Source organism: Python bivittatus, unplaced genomic scaffold, assembly GCF_059951505.1.
Source record: "Python bivittatus isolate LINGU-HERP-01145 unplaced genomic scaffold, Pbiv_v1 ctg000080_np1212, whole genome shotgun sequence".
NCBI lineage: Eukaryota > Metazoa > Chordata > Lepidosauria > Squamata > Pythonidae > Python > Python bivittatus.
Window position 1 is genome coordinate 74,004,905 of NW_028277035.1, and position 19,832 is coordinate 74,024,736.

The 19,832-nt window shown below is 35.1% G+C and overlaps 1 protein-coding gene across 1 annotated transcript in view; it reads left to right on the forward strand.

Moving 5' to 3' along the window:
• LOC103059347 (contactin-3) overlaps positions 1 to 17,489 on the forward strand; it is a 96,523-nt gene extending 79,034 nt beyond the window's left edge. The window contains exons 15-21 of the mRNA XM_088134696.1: positions 1,297 to 1,531; positions 1,704 to 1,819; positions 2,796 to 2,982; positions 7,792 to 7,904; positions 10,395 to 10,563; positions 16,923 to 17,021; positions 17,395 to 17,489. Of these exons, the coding sequence (XP_087990822.1) occupies positions 1,297 to 1,531; positions 1,704 to 1,819; positions 2,796 to 2,982; positions 7,792 to 7,904; positions 10,395 to 10,563; positions 16,923 to 17,021; positions 17,395 to 17,489 (1,014 nt within the window). The remainder of the gene's footprint in view (positions 1 to 1,296; positions 1,532 to 1,703; positions 1,820 to 2,795; positions 2,983 to 7,791; positions 7,905 to 10,394; positions 10,564 to 16,922; positions 17,022 to 17,394) is intronic.
• Positions 17,490 to 19,832: the final 2,343 nt, after the last annotated feature.

Genomic DNA, 19,832 nt, shown 5'->3' on the forward strand with positions numbered 1-19,832 from the left:
AACAACCAATCTGAACTCAAGCACTTGTTTGCCTAACCTGACATATCTTCATGCTAGCAATAGAATAGATTTAAGAAATTTTGACAGATCTGAAGGCATTGTGGAACAAACAGAGCATAATCTTCAAAGCTTTTGTTAAAGTACCGTATTTTTCTGACTATAAGACAATACTTTTTTCTAAAATCCTTACGCTAAAAATTGAAGGGTGTCTTATGCAAGGAAGTCAGCCGAGGAGAGAACCGCGCAGTGACAAAACTGCCCATACTTTGTCTCTGCAAAGAGGCTTCCTCCTATTGCTAGCCTCCAATCACAAGTGAAATAGCTTGTCTCTGCAAACAGGCTTCCTCCAATCACGAGCCTTATGTAACTGATGTCAGCTGATGCTGAACAAACCAATTGGAGGAAGTCTGTTTGCAGAGACAAACTATGGCAGTTTCACTCATGATTGAATGTAATCAGTTATGCAAAAGAGCATGGAAATAGAGCTGCGGAGAGACGGTTTGGACCTTCTCCCACCAAGTGTATCAGGTCAATGTTACCTAATTACTAAATAAAAATGTGTTCTGCACTATCTTCAAAATATTGATTTCTTAATTTTGGGTTGGAAAAGTGGGGGTCGTCTTGTACATGGGGGTGTCTTATTGATGGAAAAATACAATAACTTTGTGTAACAGATAAGTTCCATAGAACAATCTTCATGAATGTATATGGGCGTCAAGGTCCTATATGCCATTCTTTCAGCTTTATTTAATATATTGTCTTAACAGTAAGAGCCACTGAATGTCATGGGAGCTATTACCAGATAAGTAAGTTTACATATAGAAGTTTAGTGTATTCTAAATTTTCATATATAGGAGGTCATTTTTTCCCCTTTACTACTTAACTAAAATTATCAGCATTCAGAAAGATTTATTTATTTATTTATTTATTTATTTATTTATTTATTTAAATTTGTCTCCCACCCATCTCCCCCGAATGGGGGATTTTGGGTGGCTCACAACACATTAAAACAATAAATAAATATACAGTTAAAACCTATAACAATATGCATTCACAAAAATAAAAAGGAAAAAATCCTTTATATTTTATATTATATTTTATATTTATGCTATTAAATTGATTGATTAGAGGTTTTTTGAGATCTCAAACCAGAGTCACCTTCCGGGGGAGATGGGCGGCATACAATTTAATAAATAAATAAGTTTTCGAATTAGTATGCTAAGTTTGTGCAAGTTTGATGATGATGATGATGATGATGATTTTAGTATCTTATTTGTATACCATCTGTGTGTTTAGCCAGTTCCTGAAGAATTACAGAATGGTGAAGGATTTGGTTATGTGGTTGCTTTCCGACCTCTTGGCATTACAACCTGGATACAGACTGTTGTTACATCACCTGACACCCCAAGATACGTCTTTAGGAATGAAAGCATTTTACCATTTTCACCCTATGAAGTCAAGGTTGGCGTATATAATAATAAAGGAGAAGGACCATTTAGTCCAGTGGCCACAGTGTATTCTGCCGAAGAGGGTGAGTTATTCAATAATTTCATTAGACATTTTCTCTGCAAATGAATGAAACAGGTGTTTGCTTTGTTAATTTCAGGGCAGCCATTTGAACTGAGCAGCAAATCAGTCAACTTAGATTTCTCCATTTTTTTCATCAGTATAATTTACTTGTCATTCTTTGTTTCCTAATTCAGAGCCTACAATAGCTCCTTCTGGTGTTTCTGCAAACAGTCTCTCGTCTTCCACAATTGAAGTATCCTGGATTCCCATTCCTTGGAAAATGAGCAGTGGGAGATTGCTAGGCTATGAGGTAAAACAGATTTTCTGATGTACTTCTTCCTGTAAGCTGTTGTTTCTGTGATGGGCTACTTTTCACTTTCAAATAATTAGTCATTTGCAGTTTGGAAGTCTAAGTCTCCTATTAGAAATCAGCTGCCTTGTCTTTACTTCTCAGCAGAAAAATGAGCCATGTAAACATCTAGAAATGTTATTTTTCTCCCCATTCCCCCACTCCTACTTTCTGGAAGCAAAGCTTCCAAAGTGCCGGGCTCTTCAGAGTTGGAAAAGCAGCTTTCTGCTTCTGAACCTAGTTGAACACATGATATAGCCACACATTAATCTGGTCTTATGGGGAGCATAAAAGCCAAATGTAAATATTGACAGATTTTCATAGACAACTTGAGTTTTGTCTTATTTGCTGGCATAGCACCAGATCAATTACTGCAAGCTCACTAAAACTGCACTGAGAATGAAAATTAGCTGGCAACCAACTTCTGTACATGCTTAGTTGGTATCTGCTGCACCTCCACCCAGGACAAACACAGTATCTCCAACCTAAATGTAATCTATATAAACCTGGTTGCATTTAAATATACATAGGTTTTTGCTTTTGGAAAGGTTTTTAAATAAAATTGAATATAGGCAAGGCCTTTGTGTGAATTTATATTTTTAAAGTTGACTACAAAAACAGGTGCACAATCTGATACTCAGGTACACAATTTGATTCTGCTGTTTTTCTATACATAGCAGTAGAAAATCTGGTGTACCCATCCAGTGGTAGAAATCTATTCAGTAAGTATAACTTCTTCAAATCAAAATAAAACTCTTTAGGAGTGTATATGAAAAGAAGCATTTTTGCCCTTAGTGGGTTTTTTTCCCCATGATTGTCTGGAAACAAAATTGCATTTCAGCTATTTTAACTAAACAACAGATGATAAAGTGTAGATCTGAGCAAGCAATGGTGTCAACAATGTGTTTTAAATTAAGCTATTACTTATCCCCTCTAGGTAAGGTATTGGAATAATGGCGGGAAAGAACAGTCTTCAAACAGAGTAAAAGCCATTGGAAAGGAGACATCAGTAAAAATAACAGACTTGATGAGCAACTTGGTGTATTATACAGCTGTTCGAGCATACAACAGTGCAGGAGCAGGTCCTTTCAGTGCCACTGTCAATGCTACCACAAAAAAACCACGTACGTATCTTCAGTAGCATTAAGGGCAGAAGTGGGATCCCATTACTTCCATCCCTCCCCCTCCCCCCCAAAAAACCCTTTTTTAATAAGCATGCTTAGAATCTTGTAATCTGAGTTCTGTGTTGAGTTCTTTGGAAACTTATACATACTTGCCATCTGAATAACTCAGCAAAAAAATCTACTTTCGTGTCTTCTGGAAAGGGAATAACAATTTAAATATAATGCAATGCATACTACTACAGGCATTGTGGGATACAAAAAAGCAATTAGACTTCAACATATTCCTGCCAAAATGTTCTCAATGTATTAGAAACATACTATTATACTGAAGGTAATTAGAAGGCCATCATTTTGTTACCTGAAGGGTTATTTTCTGAAATTCTAGAGCTTCATTTGTTCATTAAAGCCTGGCTCTTCCAGAGCTCATTTCATTTTCCTCTGTGTAATTTTATACACATTTAACTGTATGCCAAGGTTTATATATTTGGGTGAACATGTACTAACATGAGTTATTTCAGCTTCCATTCTCCCAAGTTTGGAAGGGAAAAGTTGTTCTCCATCTCTACCAGGCCCAAAAGCCACTTTCTCAGCTTTCACTTTAAGTAACTACAAGCAGGAACTCTGAATAGCTGTGTGAGCAGCAACAGAAATAGAGGAAGAAAACCTTTTTCTCTCTTTTTCTTCTTCCTTTATCATTCTGCCATGTGGTTCAACACAGTAGGACCCAAAGAGTCTTTCTAGGTCAGTGATGGCAAACCTATGACATGTGTGTCAAAGTGACACGCCACACCATTTTGAGCAACACGCCAGCATTCACCAACACCCAACAACTATTCTTCCTGTTTGAGTTACCAAAGAAACTGAGTTTGTTTTACTCGTATTTCATTTTTGTAATTATCTGACGTTTCTTTATATAATACATAGCACCACACATGATTGGACTGTATTTTAAAAAAATAAATAAATATGTAAAGAATTGTTTCTCTTTTATTCAGTGGAAGTGACACACCAGTGGAGTCAAGTTAGGCATTTTCCAAATTTTTGACACACCAAGCCCAAAAGGTTCGCTATCACTGTTCTAGGTATTATTTCCCTTTTGTGATCAACACAACACACTGGATTAGTGCAGTTCTGTTAGTGTTGTTGTATTGTCATAAACATTTCAGAGAGCTGCTTACCATATTTGTGTAGACATTCCATAAATTTCTGTAGATTTCCAACTTGGTAATGTCCAGGGTGCTGATCTAACTTAATCTTTTTATTAATCCAATTTATATGGCTGCCCATCTAAGAAACTCTCGGTAGCAAACCTTATAATAGTAGAGGTTTTTGTAAGTGGGGAATACCCTCTCAGATATCTTGGATGTTGATATTTCTGCTATGCAGAATTTCAGTATATTCCTCCCAACTTTGTTTGATCCTTGAAATAGTTATTATCAATTCTTTAGCATACCAATTTGAGGCTGGAACCTCCTAAGTTCAGAGATTTTTGTAAGACTTCCAGTTTTTCCACAACTCCATTTTGATGTCTTTATAGATGTCGTTGTAATACTGCTTCTTGTCTCTTCTAACGGTTCTCTGAAATTCTTGGTTCAGTTCCTTCCTGAGATCTTTGTCTTTCCTGACTATGGCTTCTCTTCTCTTCTTGACAATTTCCACCATTTGTTCTGACATCCAGTTTGTTATCTTCTGTTTCTTGGTTGTTACATTCATATTTTTACATTCATATTTACCAACTTCTTTCATTCCATGATTCTTTTCATTCTCTACCCTTAAAAATGGTAGGTATATGCTCAAGATCATATTATGGTAACTTGGTGACTTTCTTCTGCTGCTTTAGCTTAACTTGGGAATTGCAAAGCTCCAATAATGAAAGTCAAGGAGCACAGTGAAAAAAATGGGACTGAGATTAAATATAAAGAATGCCAAACAAATGACAAGTACAGCAAGCAACCTTAGAATTGACAATGAAGATATTGAAATGGGGGATAGTTTCTACCTTTTAGGATTGACTGTCAACTGTATCAGAACCAGCAGTCAGGAAATACACTGCAGATTAGCCCTTGGTAGGGTAGCCATGAAGGTCTTTGAAAAGATTTTCAGTTGCTGGGATGTGTTGATTCCTACAAAGATCAGAATGGTGCAGGCAGTGGTATTTCCTGTGACACTCTATGGAAGCTAAAGTTGGACTTTGAAGAAGCAGGAGTATTGAACTTCAAAGCTTTTGAACTTTGATTCTTTGTTTGGAGAAGATAATATCAGGGATAGCCACAAAAAACAAAAATTGGATCATTAAACAAATCAACCCAGAGTGCCACTCATGCCACAAATAACCAGGCTCAAATAATATACTTTGGATACATTATGCAATGAACTAGTTGTCTGGAAAAGTCTGCAATCCTGGGAAAGGTGAAAGGAAAGTGATAAACAGAACAATTAGCAGCAAGATGAATGAACTCAGTTGCAGCAGTAATGGATACACCATTGGAAGACCTTGAAGTCTGCCATTGGAAGACCTGAAAGACGACTATGATCTGATAGCACATAATCACCTCAATATAATCTCCAAAATTCTTTGCTCACTGTGAAATTGAGGCCAGATAATTTCCTTGTTCTCCCTCCCTCCATCTTCACCTTTCTTCCAGTCCCCAGAAAGCAAACATCAAATTAGATTTGGCATGCAATCCGTTTTATCAATCCTTTCTGCTTCTTATAACTGCTTTCCATTTGCATGGATATTTGTAGTACACAGATCCTAGATTCATGTACATGATAGTTCACAGTAGGACCATCCACATATTAAATAGGAGGTCATCCTGAGAACAAGCTACACAACTGATCATTAGCATGCTTTGAAATTGGTGCCCAAGATTTAATTATTTATTCACTTGACCAAATGCTAATGTAATTATCCTGTAATTTTAGGAAATAGCAATTTGTTACAGATGGATTTTGCCTGGTAATCAGATAGGAGTAAGTAAAATCTGCTGAGTTTTCTGAATAATTTAATCAGTATCTAAAAGTGACTTTTCACTTCAATTTTTACAAAAAAAAAAATCTTTTTTTTTTTTGGTTCTGTAATTTTCCTGTACAGGTAGTCCTTGTTTAGCGACCACAATTGGGATCGGCAACTTGGTTGTTAAGCGAAACAGTCACTAAGTGAAACCATGACTGTGCTTATGATCTTATTTCAGCTTTCTTGTGCTTTACAGACCTGTGAAGGTTGTAAATGTGAGGATCGGTCATGAAGTTACTTTTTAATCTCTGTCGTAATTGCTAATGGTAGCTAAACGCGGCAGTCACTAAACAAGGACTACTCTTATTCACCCATTCAGGAGAAATTATTCTGTCTCTGAATTAATTTTTCCTTGGTAATATCTGTTCATAGACAAATTTCCTTGGTCACGTTATTTTGATGAACTTTTACTATGTGCCTTTGCATTGGCATAAGGGAATAGTGCAGGAAGGCAAAGGCCAGCAGGGGAGAAAAACTGGTATCAGAGCAGGGGTGAACGGGCAATGACGGCATTAAAAAGTGTAAATTAAATCAAATATTCTTACAATTAAAGTATTTCCAAGATTAGTATCTCAAAAATACCCCCCTTTTTTTTTTCATGAATACTGAATGTGAGAGTATTCCATACAGTTCAAAATCTCAGTAGCAGAAGACTGATGGAATTAGTTATTTTTTCATGTCTGCATATGTGTTCTAGGATAAAACCCCAGGGAATTCCAAATGCATTAATGTTTCTTTCTATTTTATTATAATTGTAATTATTTTATTCATTATTTTTAAATAGAGTTCAGATAACACCTTCTTGAAAAATCAAAATGGCTATTGTTCTTCCATAGTTTAATTCAAAATATAAATTGGTCTCTTTTTTGCAGTCATTCATAGGGTTCTGGAACAAGTCATTAAGAGAAGAAGAGAAAGGATAATGACAAAGAATTGTGTAGATACCTATGCAAAGAGTCTCCTGTATATGTTTGTGTGTGTGTGTGTGTGTATACGCACATATGCACATACAGTGGTACCTCTAGTTACGAACTTAATCCGTTTCGTGACTCTGGTTGCAATTCGAGTTGGTGTCAAGTCGAGGTAAAGTTTCCCATAAGGTTCAGTGTAAATACGGTTAATCCGTTCCACCCTCCGAATTTGGTCGTACCATGAGGCAAATTTCCCCATAAGGTTCAATGTAAATACGGCTAATCCACCCTCTGAATTTGGTCGCACCCCGAGGTAAATTTCCCCCATAAGGTTCAATGTAAATACGGCTAAACAGTTCTGAAACATATGCATTTTATTTTTAAACCTCAAGAACCTTCCAAACGCCACAAAAAGCTTCCAAACGCCACAAAACACACCACAAGCCTCACTGAATGTCTCCTTGCTACCGCGATCTCGCCCACAGGAAGCCGCGACTGCATGGCAGCAGGAAAAATGGCCGCGGATCCGGTTTGTAAGTAGAGGCAGAGTTCGCAAGTAGAGGTAAATTTTTGGGGCCGGAGCTGGTCGTATCTTGAAAAATTCGTAAGGAGGGGCGTTCGTAACTAGAGGTACCACTGTATTTCATTCTAAATAGCATTCTAACTGGCATAAAATCACTTGTGGGCTTGTGTGTGAATTTCACTCAGTGGAATATTCAGTGGAATTCAGTGACTTAAAAAAAAATTGCATCCGTCTAAATATTTTCAAACACGAAGACAGTCTACAAATGATGTGGTGACGGTTACCTGCATTATTTGCTCTGACATAATAAATTTCTAATGCCACGTAAATTAAAATCATGTACTTGTTATGTTTTTAAGCACCCAGCCAGCCTCCAGGGAACTTAGAGTGGAACATTACAGACTCCAGGGTAGTGCTGAACTGGGAACAGGTGCATGCCATGGACAATGAGTCAGAAGTAGTTGGCTATAAGGTAAGTAAAAGCAAGGCAATGCTGGTACAGCTAAAACTGCTCATCAGAAATAGCCAGTTTTGGAAAAATATCGGAGTTCTGTTTCTCAACACAGCTACGTTACTATCCATTTTAAAATCTAGGAGTGGTCTCGGCAGTCTCTCAGAGTCAACACTGACTCGAACCCCCCCCTCCCAAAAAAGTGTAGCAAGAAACAATGATATGTCATCTTAACCTGCAGTATTCTGGGATAGATGCCATATTGATTCATATTCGTATTGATAGCATATAATTATATATTTTATGTATTTTATGCTGTATAATTACTGTGATTACTGTGTACTGTTTAATTTGTATATCACTTTTCAACATAGATGTATCCTAGTGATTTCCAGCATAAAAATAGAATGCGCTGGCTATAGAAAGTACTAGAACAATTTATTTAGAACTAATTTCAAAACATAGAGCAATACAGCAAACAATGCAATACAGCACGATATCATATGGTAAACAAAAATTTACTTTAAATTAATCCTTTAGTATTCCACATATGCATTTATTTCAAAAACTCAGCCATTTAGGTGAAACTCCATGCATTGGGTAGGCTATCCATAATGCAACCTTTGTGCTGTGAATAATCATATTTATTTCAACATATGGCTAGTACTGAACTGCAATCCCATGCAGATGTGGGAGTGAGTCCTACAGATAGCATTTTTTTACTCTGTACTGCAATAAGTACTTTTCTTCTTCAGTGTTTCTGCAAGTCATCCTTACATCCTCCTAGCTTACTTCATACCTCCAAACTTCCATTTATCAACCTGCATTGATAAATGCAGTGTGCACTGAATATATTCAGTCCTTGCTGGACTAGGTTGTGGGAGAAGCTCATTTCCAAAAGTTTTTCTGTTCTTCCTTAATTCTAGTAGGAATTATCCTGAAACTGCGGATATCTTCCTGTTTCATGTGGATACTATTATTTTTGCTTCATAAAGATAAAAAATTGCTAGTAGTGTATAAGATTTGAAAGCATAAGATTTCTGAAGAAATATGGCTAGGATGACACTGCATGTGATTTTGGTATTTTGTGCTGCATCGTATCATGAAAGTATGTACTGCAAAACCTAAGTTGAATGTATTATTTAGGGGAAAGGATGCTGTTAAATCTGAATGTCTGTTAAATCCAAATTTAATACCTGGTTAATAGGCATAATTATGTAATTGCTGTTTTATATGTTTGCACCAATGTGATTCAGTTGTTTAATATGATTATGCAAATGTTGTAAAATGAAAAGTATATAATTATCCAATTATATCAGTTGTCTGAACTGCTTTGGAAAGAACAGATTTTGTCCATTGTTTGGGAGTGAAGTTGTAAGGAAAACTTTGTCAGTGCATCTGAAATTAATTGAATGGAGGTCCAGACAATTGAGATTTTACTATATGCATTGTTTTCTTACAGTTCTCACCCATTTAGTTTTTCAGTCTTTTTCTTTGGTCCTTTCTTCAGTGAGCTCTATACAGCATACAACCCTGTAACTATAGCCCAACTGAGAGTCAGTGGCTTATCCAAGACTATTCAATAAACTTTAAAGCAAATAATAAGAATATAGGAAGCAGAAGTGTTAAGGATTCCTTAAGTAGCATATTCCATGAATTCTGGGAACTGAACTCCTAGGATATGTGGATGGGACCAGTTTTATATCATGCCTTTCTCCTTTCTTGTTCCCAATTTCTCAACTTCTGATTTACTATTGGGAGAAAATTAGGCATGAAGTAAGCAATCTGTAAAAAGTTACTGTATACATAACTCTAACCATCAATAATATTAAACATAATATTTTAGAATATGCAGAATATAATCAGAACCTATTTTTAGTTAAGATTGTTACCTCACCAAAGTTGCTCAAAACAAAATCTGTATTCCTTAGTCCACATTTCATGATCAGTTTAATAAATTCCTTGGACTATTGCCATTTATATGTTAATTCTATCCTGATAAATGTTTATTACAGTGGAATTAAATACATGGTTATGAATTGTATCATCATATAAATGCAGCATGAAAGACACAGTTAAGTTTTATGCAGAATAATTTCCTACTATATGCAGGCTTTCTTTTACCTACAGGTCACAAATCTTCACATTCTTTTGGTCTGCTTTAATATCCAGGGTATCCTATTCCTATTCTTTCTTTCTTTCTTTCTTTCTTTCTTTCTTACTTACTTATTTGAGTGCTTGGTACAGATTCCCTAACTGAAAAGCCAAACATAATGTTTATCAATTTGTTGTTGTAATAAATGTTTATTTAATTTACTATAGTAAATTAAACAAACGTTTTAAGCTGTAGTAAATTAAAATTGTGATCAAAGTGATTGACTGACCATGACAATTTCCAGCCTCCTTTTCACCCTTTTTCAGGAATCTTTTTTTTTTCTTCCACCTAGAAATGAGATTAAATGGTGTTTAAGTAGTATCACTGAAGTCATCACTTTTCTTTTTATGCCGCAGGTTTTATATTGGACTAGCAATCAGAACCATCTCAGTGTCCTGAACACAAATAGAACATCTGCTGAACTTTTGCTTCCTTTAAATGATGAATATATTATAGAAGTGAAAGCAGTGACTGATGGTGGAGATGGCATTAGCAGTGACCAGATTAAAGTTCCTAAATTAGCAAGTAAGTTTAAAGAATGCCGATATACAAAGTTTCAATTTTCATTAGAAATATGTTAAAATGTGGTTAATCTTTAGGGTGAAAGTTAATGTAACATATGAATGTTATTTAATGAAAGAAATTGGTCTGGTCTTTCTCATGAACCTGCTTCCAAATAAGGGGATAGACTAAGATTTTTTAGTTTTAGCATGTCATTTTGCATTATATGGCCAAAATATGAGGTGAATGTTCAGTTAAAAGTTCCATTTAAGGATTTTGCATTTAAATGCTTTAAGCAGAAAAGCTAACAGAAAAGGGAAGGTGTTTCATCACTCATTTACAATCTTCTAGGAGTAGACCTTTACAAGGAAATAGCAAAAATTTATTAATGCTTACTTTAGGAAATTGAAGGAAAATGTCTTTAGTAAGTGAACTATATAAATAACTACACATCAGTTATCATTTCTGATAGATCAAAGAAAGATTGTATTCTTGCAATATGAGTTCAAAGGGTTATTTAAAAATCTGTCTGTCTGTCTGTCTGTCTGTCTGTCTGTCTATCTACCTATCTATCTATCTATCTATCTATCTATCTATCTATCTATCAAACTATCCCCGCCCATCTCCTCCCAATGGGGGACTCTGAGCGGCTTACAACAGATTAAAACAATAAATAAATACATAGTTAGAATTTATTAAAAAAACCACACATTTACACAGAGTAAAAGGAAGAGGAAAAATACATATAATACAAAAATACAGAGTAAACTGTAAGAGGAAAAATATATATAGTGCATATCAGTAAAAGAAAGTTTGATACAGTAAGTGATAGGATCTGGCTAACTGTGGCTGATCCCAAGAAAGCAAGGAATGATCAGACCTAGTTAATACTTGGTTGAGAGACTACCAGAAAATCCCAGGGCTGTAGATTAGACTAAAAAGCTTTTGTTTGTTCATTTGAAGTGCATCATGGAAGTATGCAGTGACCAATCTGTTCCTTGGTGCTGCCAAGAAAACAGCGTGAACAAATCCATACAGGTACCAGGAATCAGGTCCAACTTTTCAAAAGACAGTTCCATTTCACATATAATTTGTTTTGGAATTTATAAAATGATCATATAATTTCGTTCCCAAACAAAACACAGAAAGAAATTGAAAAGAAGAAGAAAAGGATGAAAGGCCAATAGTCAAACAACAGGGTAATATTAGAAATAACACTATATTATAGGGTTCCTGTGTTTTAGACCTGTAAACAATTTTACTGAACAACATTTCTCAAACTACTAAAATCTGAGGTTTACAGAACTGCTTGAATGCCATATGACTATGCTTAATTGGAGGGAAGAGATTTACTGGCTGCATAAACATAATCAAGCCCAAACACATACAGTTAGCATTTTCTACCTAGTTTTCACAGGCAGTTATTTGTGTTGGGCCCACTGGCCAGTCTCACACAGAGAATAATTTCCAAAAATGTGACCAATTAATTAATCTGATTGTTTTTGAATGTCAGACCCTGGATCAGTAACTGCATTTGCAAAGAATGGCAAATTAATCTTTTCATCGATGGAGACAGTACTCACCAGGCTCTTCAATAACATCACAGAACTTTGTTTTGTAGAAGCAGTGGTAGACAAAAAAAAAGTATATTTATCAAAAACATAATTAGTACAGTATATTATACTCTAGTATAAAACATTTAATCATCCTTCACTTTAGGGCTTTTTTCCTCCCAAAATAGACAGTATTGGAAGTAAAAAAAAAAACATTCATTTACATTCATTTCAGTATAGATAAAATGATAGTATCAGTCAGAAAAATTAGTATCTTGAAAGACAACAGATGACATGAACAAAGGAGGTTAGATTTCAGAGTAGTAAAATGAAATTATTGGAGGGAAAAAAAGAACATTGCTATTTTCCAAGCAGGTTGTAAAATTTGATCAGTGTGAGGTACAAGAGCAGTATACAAGTGCTTTTGGCGCCTAATTATAATCCTATACTTGAAAATAAGTCCTATTGAATTCCTTATGATTTATTTCTGAATAGGTATGGGGATTATGCTGTGAGTATTATATAAACTGCCACACTCCATTATCAGGTATAAGTGAGTCTCAGTGGCCTTATACTTCTTTTGAGCTAGTATTTAATGAAGTTCTATGTTGAAAACAAATCAAGCAAACAGCTAGCCTTTCTCTCAGCAAATAATGTAATAAAATCGCATGTATTCTTGGGTTTAAATTGCTTTGGGAGTAGGAATATTATTTATTAATTATGAGCCAGGCACAAAGTTGAAATTATTCAGTAAGGGATCCTAAATATATCAGTCCTTTCCAAGCAGTTCAGTTCATATTGATTAAGCAAAGTGAGTGGGAACAACAAAGTGGAAGGAAATAGGAACAACTCAAGAGGGTAGGAGGAACTGTAGAAGGAAGTATTATCTGCAAAGAATTCCAATGAGGAGGACAGCAATAAAAAAAATAAAAAAAATCCAATGATACTACCCAAAAAAGTGAATACCTGAAAACAAAAAAGAATTCATGCAGAAAATGGAAAGAGGGCCAGATCACAGAGGAAGTTACAGACAGGTTGCCTGCAATTGTATAGATGATGTCAAGAAGACCAAACTTCAGAAGCAGCTGAAGTTAAAAGAGGATCCACAAAATAACAAAAAGCACTGTATTAAATGCTTACAATAAAGGAAAAGAAAAGAATCAATATGCCTGCTGTTCAATGAAGAATGCAAAATGTGAACAGGTAACCAAGGAAATTCAAAGCTACTCCAATTTTGTTTCAGTCTTCTCCAACACAAAAATACATATTCCTACAAGAAAATATGAGAGTCAGTTGAAGGGGCATAATGGACATTTGAAATTGATAGAATCATAGTCAGAGAATGCCACCTTAATGAGTTTAAATCTCCAAGACTGGATAAATTGCATTCTGGGTGCCAAAGGAGCTAAATCCTTATATATTATTTTTAGAAATCCTGAGAACAAGTGAAGTGCCAGAGGACTGGATAAGAGCAAATGTTTATGTGCTGCTCTGCCCCAGCCCAGCCCAGTTGGGTCACAGGTTCTTACAGAAGCAATGACCACACAGTATAAATACTTAAGACTTTATTGCAAGGCAGTATTAGAACATACCACAGTAACGTAATGTGAGATAGTAATCAATGACTATTCAAAAATACTGAAGAATATAAGATAACCCAAGACAGCAATCAAAGAATATTCATGAATACTGAATACAGCAAGATAAAGAATGACTTTATGCCCCTTTTGCTAGTCAAGGAACCTCAGAGAGATGATGGTGGTGGTGGTGGTGGTGGTAGATGAGCCCCTTAAAGAGAGCAAGCATGCAGCGTCTTCCCACTTAGGTCTGCATCAGAGTTTCACCCATGGGAATTTTGACAAGCTTATACATCATCCTGCCCTTCACAGTGCCTCACCAAGGACAAAGCAGAACAAAGTATAACCTGAGTATGACTCTTTAGTGACTAAAATAAACGCTTCATTCTATACTATGTACTCAATCACTACATGGGAGTACAAAGTTCTGTTGTACCATACAACTGAGGGAAAGAGACACACACTACTATTCAATTTTTCCTTACCAATCTTCTGATAAAACCAGTAGCACTACATTTGGCCCTATCTTCAAAAAAGAAAGGGGCGGGGAGGAAGATTTATCAGACTATAGGCCAATCTGACATTGATACCTGTGAAGATTCCAGAGGATTTTATAAAGGGATTGATAAGTAAGGACCTGGAGAACAATGTCAGCAAGGGTTTGTCAAAAACAAATCATGCAAGACTGATCTCATCTCAGTTTTGATTGGGTAGCTTCCATAATTGGGAATGTTGTAAGCATTGTACATCTTGGCCAACAAAGCATTAAACAAAATACCCCATGACATGTTACTTAGCAAAGTAGTTAACTGTGGGCTAGATAGCATGGCCATTAATTGAATACATAGCCAACTTGAAAACTGTACTCAGAGAGTGCTCATCAAATTGGAGGGAGATATCATATGGACTCATATCAGTGAATGAAAAGGTCAAGAGAATTCCTATTAAATTTTCAGACTAAAGAACATTGAGTGGAATAGCTAATACCCCAGAAACAGAATTAAAAGGCAAAACAATAATGATACTTTGGAGAATAGGCTGAAATTAATGTAATGAAACTTATCAGAGATAAGTCAAAGTTCTTCACTGAAGAAGCAACAAAACAGGTATAGCATGGGAGATCCCTGCCTTGTGAAAAAGATCTTATAATAGTGATTATTTGCAAACTGAACATGAGCCAGCAGAATGATGTAGCTGCAAAGAAGGCAAATACAGTTTGGGGTTGCCTCAACAGAAGTATAGATTCCAAATTAGGGGAAGTAATTATTCCACTCTATTCTACTTCGGTCAGAGGCTACCTTGAATACTGTGTCCAGGCAATACACTTTAAAAAAAGATTCAAAGAAATTGGAACAGGTTCAGAGAACAGCAGTAAGGATGATAAGGGATGTGAAACTAAGAGCTGTGAAGAAAGATTGAAGAATCAGGATAGCCTTTAGGAAACATGCATGAAAGGGAGATATGATTGCTCTTTTCAGATACTTGAAGTGGTGTCCCATAGAACCAACCCAAGATCTGTTCTTTCTTATCAGAGCACAGGACATGCAGTAATGGATTTAAATTACAGGAAGTAGATTCCATGTGAATGTTAAGGAAAAAGTTCATCAGAAAAAGAGCAGTTCAATAATGGAACCTGTTAGACAGGAGGTGGTGGGCTGCCCTTCATTTGGTGTGTTTAAATAGAGGGTAGAATCAACTTTATGATTCTATGGCAATATTATAAAAACGAAACTAATTAAGATGAAGTTAGAAATCAAATGTACTTACCTACTTTTTCCAGACAGCTTCTTTTTTTCTTTTTTCTCTTTGTTTTGTTTTTCTTTTTTCTTTTAAATATTTATAACATAAATAATAAATAACAATACAGTGGAGACCATTTTATTAAGCATTAAACCCTAAGATAGAAAAACATCTTTTTTTATATTATAAAATAATTTAATGCATTTGCAATTGTCTACCGATGCCATACTTAGCTTCCATTGTACAATTCAAGTAACCTTTATTAACATTTCAGAAATTATACTTAACATTGAGATAAACTTGTTCCCCTTACTTAAAGATTTAACTTATCTAAACCATTACAGTGCAAACAATTTTTAGTTTATATTGCTAAATACCACTGTACCTAGCTAATACCTGCATTTTATAATGTATTGTTTGCATTTTATAATGCAATAAAACAATGGGGGGAAACAAGAAAAAGCAATATTCAGCATCTCTATACATAACAAGTTACATCCAATTCAACCAGTAAATTACAATATAAAATAGGCAGTGGTGTATTTAGAGGAAATTAATTCTATTATTTTATTTTACAAAATTGGAAATTCAGAATAGTTTAATGTCAATGGTGTGCATGGGGAAAAAAAGGTTTTGTTTTGAAACTGGGACAAAACAACTGGCCTTGGAACAATCTTTTAGAAAGTTCCAAAATGGCTACACCCCAACAGGAAAGACATTGAGTATTCCAGAATGGGGGGGGACAAAACACTTGAGGTTCTGCTGTAGGAACCAGTGGGAATTCATAGAAGTCCCTTGTTCCCTCATTTGTCACCAAAGGGGCACAAAAGATAAATTAATCTGATAGCTGCTCCTCATCTAATCCAGAAAAAAAGAGATTTTAAAAAAAGGGGGAGGGGCTTTTTGTCTGTTTGTTTTTTAAGTGTGAAAAAAAATTAAATGTTCCTATAACAAACATTTGAATTAACAGTAGAACGTGTGCAGATCTATATTCATCCATGCATATGTGTATGCATGTTTGCAGTCTTACATTCCTAAGCAGGCACAGTCTAATAGGCACAAAAGCCTAGCTTTTTCTGCTTACCCTCTAAATATTATTTTGTTATGTTAAAATAGATAATATACTGCTTCTCAATTATTTGTTTTAGACTAAAATTATATATAAAGTCCCTACAGAAGGCAACATTAATAAAAACATGAAATTATTCATTTTAAAAAAATTAGCAAGAAATAGAGCACTGTGTTTATATCAATCAGTGGGAACATGTATTACTAAAGCTGCTTAGAAGCCTTAGTGAAAAAATAGTTTCCAGAAGGCCAAAGGAACCACGAGCACCATCCCCTCAGAGTCCCCTTTTAAATATTCCTTTAAAAGCATGTCTGCATTTCCTCTCTTAATTGTTTCTAGGATTCTTCTAAGCAGCCTAGGAACATACAGTATAAAGGATGATGCCCAGAGCAATTTCAAACATGTATTTTTGTTTTTATTTATTTATTTATTTATTTATTACAGTTGCTTGGAGGTTCCTAATGAATTCTAGACTAGGCTTGCAAGCAACTACAGAAAAATCTGGAGGAAACACCTGTAAGGATTTTCTTTTAATGCCATCAAGTGACTCCTGGCAACTACATGGACAAGTCCATGGAATTTTTCTTGGCAACATTTTTCAGAAGCAGTTTGCCCTTGCCTTTATCCTAGGGCAGAGAGAGAAAGACAGGCCCAAAGTCACCCAGCTGGCTTCTTGCCTAAGGCAAGACTATAATTCACGTCCCCCAGTAGCTAGCCTAGTGCACCAAACTGGCTCTCAGGGAATTGAGTCAAAGTGTAGTCTAGGCAGTTGTGGTTGAAGGCAGGTAAAAGGCTGGGGATCACAGCAGTTCTAAGAATCCAGAGAACATGAAGTAGGGCATGGAATAGCAGGGTACTGTTAAAAATACATTCTTTTGTTCTTCCACTAATCTTCTGTTTTTTTCATTTGTTGCAGGTATGGATGCAAGAGGAAGTTGTGCAGGGGTCTTAAATTGCCTCTCCAGCCTGATGCCAATAACTTTGCTCTTGATTTTCAATGCAATATTGTGATGACATATTTTTAGATAGTGCAAGGCCAGGTGTATCATTTACTTTAAAGTGCTTTTTAAGACAACCATTACAAAACCAACAGGAATAGTAGGTGGGAATTATGCATGCATTTACTACCAGTCTGCATTTAAACGTTTTTTATCGTTTCTGATATTTCATTCTAAACAAATAAAGACCATGTCCATCTCAAACAATTCCTTCTAAAGGAATATAAAATGCCTTAAGATTTAATGAACCAAAGGACTTTTTACATTACATATTTCTGATGTGACAAAAATAAGAAGATGAGCATTGGAAAAAGCTTTGAGAGTCTTTATGTTTTCCAAGTAACAAGAAATTATTTTAACGTTATCTGAAATGAAACCAATCTAGTATATGGCATTAATTACAAATTATATTTCACCACTGTTTGATGAAAAACCTTGAATAATTTTCTAAAAGCCTCTCAGTGCTAAACTTCATTTGAATAAATGATATCTGTGTTTATATACATGTAAATTATACATGTTTACTTTTGTTGTAAATAGTTAAATATCAAAAAAGAAAAAAAATAACCTGGTTTACTAAAAAGCTCATCATGCTTCCATTTATTGTTGTTGTTGTTGTTGCCTCATTTACATTAATGTTTAGTAGCTTAGGGTTTCATTTTCGTTTGTTTGCTTTAATTGCAGAGGCAGTGTTCAAGGAGGCAGCATTCTTCTCGGGTCTAGACTGATGCAATCTCCTAGAATGTCCTAGTTGAAAATGTATTTGTACAGCTTCAAAATTTAAATATGGAAGGTCCCAGGATTAGTTTTTACACTAGAGCACTGAATGATGCCTTATCTTTTACTGGTCTTTCCACCCACATAAGCAAGGCATTGTGCTTCTTTTTGGTTCAAAACCATATTAATCCATGAAGGTGTTTCAGAAGCCTTGCATTCGGTACAACAAAACTATGGAACTTGCAACTATGTTCATCCATGCAGCTATCATAGTATCCAATTCTAATTAGGCACTTAACATGTAGAATCTTCTTGATATACCAAACTGTAAAGCAGTGTTGTGCAAACTTGGCCACTTTAAGATGAGTGGACCTCAACTCCCAGCATGGCTGGCTGGGGAATTTTGGGAGTTTAAGTCCACTCATCTTAAAGTGGCCAAGTTTGCACAACACTGCTCTAAAGGATCTGTACTTAACTTATTTTTACCTAAGCTTGCACATCCCTTTTTGTAAGCTGCTATAGCTTTTCTTGTTCTTTTCGCTTTACATCGTATTTCTGTCAGTATTTTGGTTTGTATTTTTTTAGAAACAGATAAAGTGCCCAGAATAGAACATCACACTTCCAGTGCATTGCACCAGAGCCTTATAGCCAGGAAATAACATCCTATGTGATGTGTTTGAATATGCAGCCCTAAATTTGTTGCTGTTCTATATGCCAGTTCATACTGTCTTTGGATGTAGGTCGAATTGCAATTTTTCTACCCCATTGTTTGGAATTATTCTGGATGATAGATTCACTGCTGCTTTCTTATTTATATAAACAAGTTGTTTTTGTTTTTGACCAATGTTTTCATTGCAAATAATACATAAAAATCTCTCTTTGGCATACCTTGTTTACAATTGCGATGCTTCTAAAAATAATTTTCACCCCTCATACAATTTGTATGGATTCACTTTTTCTGACCTTTCTACTGAACACTGAAGTAGACTCTTGAACAAGATCTGTAAAAATTCAAACATTGCTCTATATTTTATTAGGTTTTCAAAACAAAACAAAAAATCATGACTACAACTTTGACAACTTTTCCTTTTAGTGTCTGTATATAATGTAAATAGTAAAATATGAATACTGTAGCTATTTGTTCCTCAACATGGAACATGGGAACTACTGATGCTTCCAAACACTTGTCTTTCAATGGGAATAAAGTTCCTTTGCATAATACATAACACATGTTCATCCACTGAGTGGTAAATTTACCATTCATGTTGCAAGAAAATTCTACACCATGTTCCTATTACTACCATTTTCATGATCAATTTACTGAATTTACCTTCTAACGCTATTGTCTCCATGAGATGTTTAGAATATACTAGTTTCATATTGAAAAGTTTTATCTAATTTTCTTTCAACTATTAGCTGTGTGTGTATATCCTATGGCTATCTGTATGTAATTTTTTTTATTCTAATAAAATATTTATAATATTGAAAATTTCTAGTTATGTGAGAATTTCAAATATTTCAATGTAACAGTAAAACCATAGATAGTTCTCCTTTCTAAGTTTACATATTAATAGTTAAGCTAGAAGCCAAAATTGAACTTAAGCTTCTCTTTTAAAATAACTAATGGTGTTCATGCTTT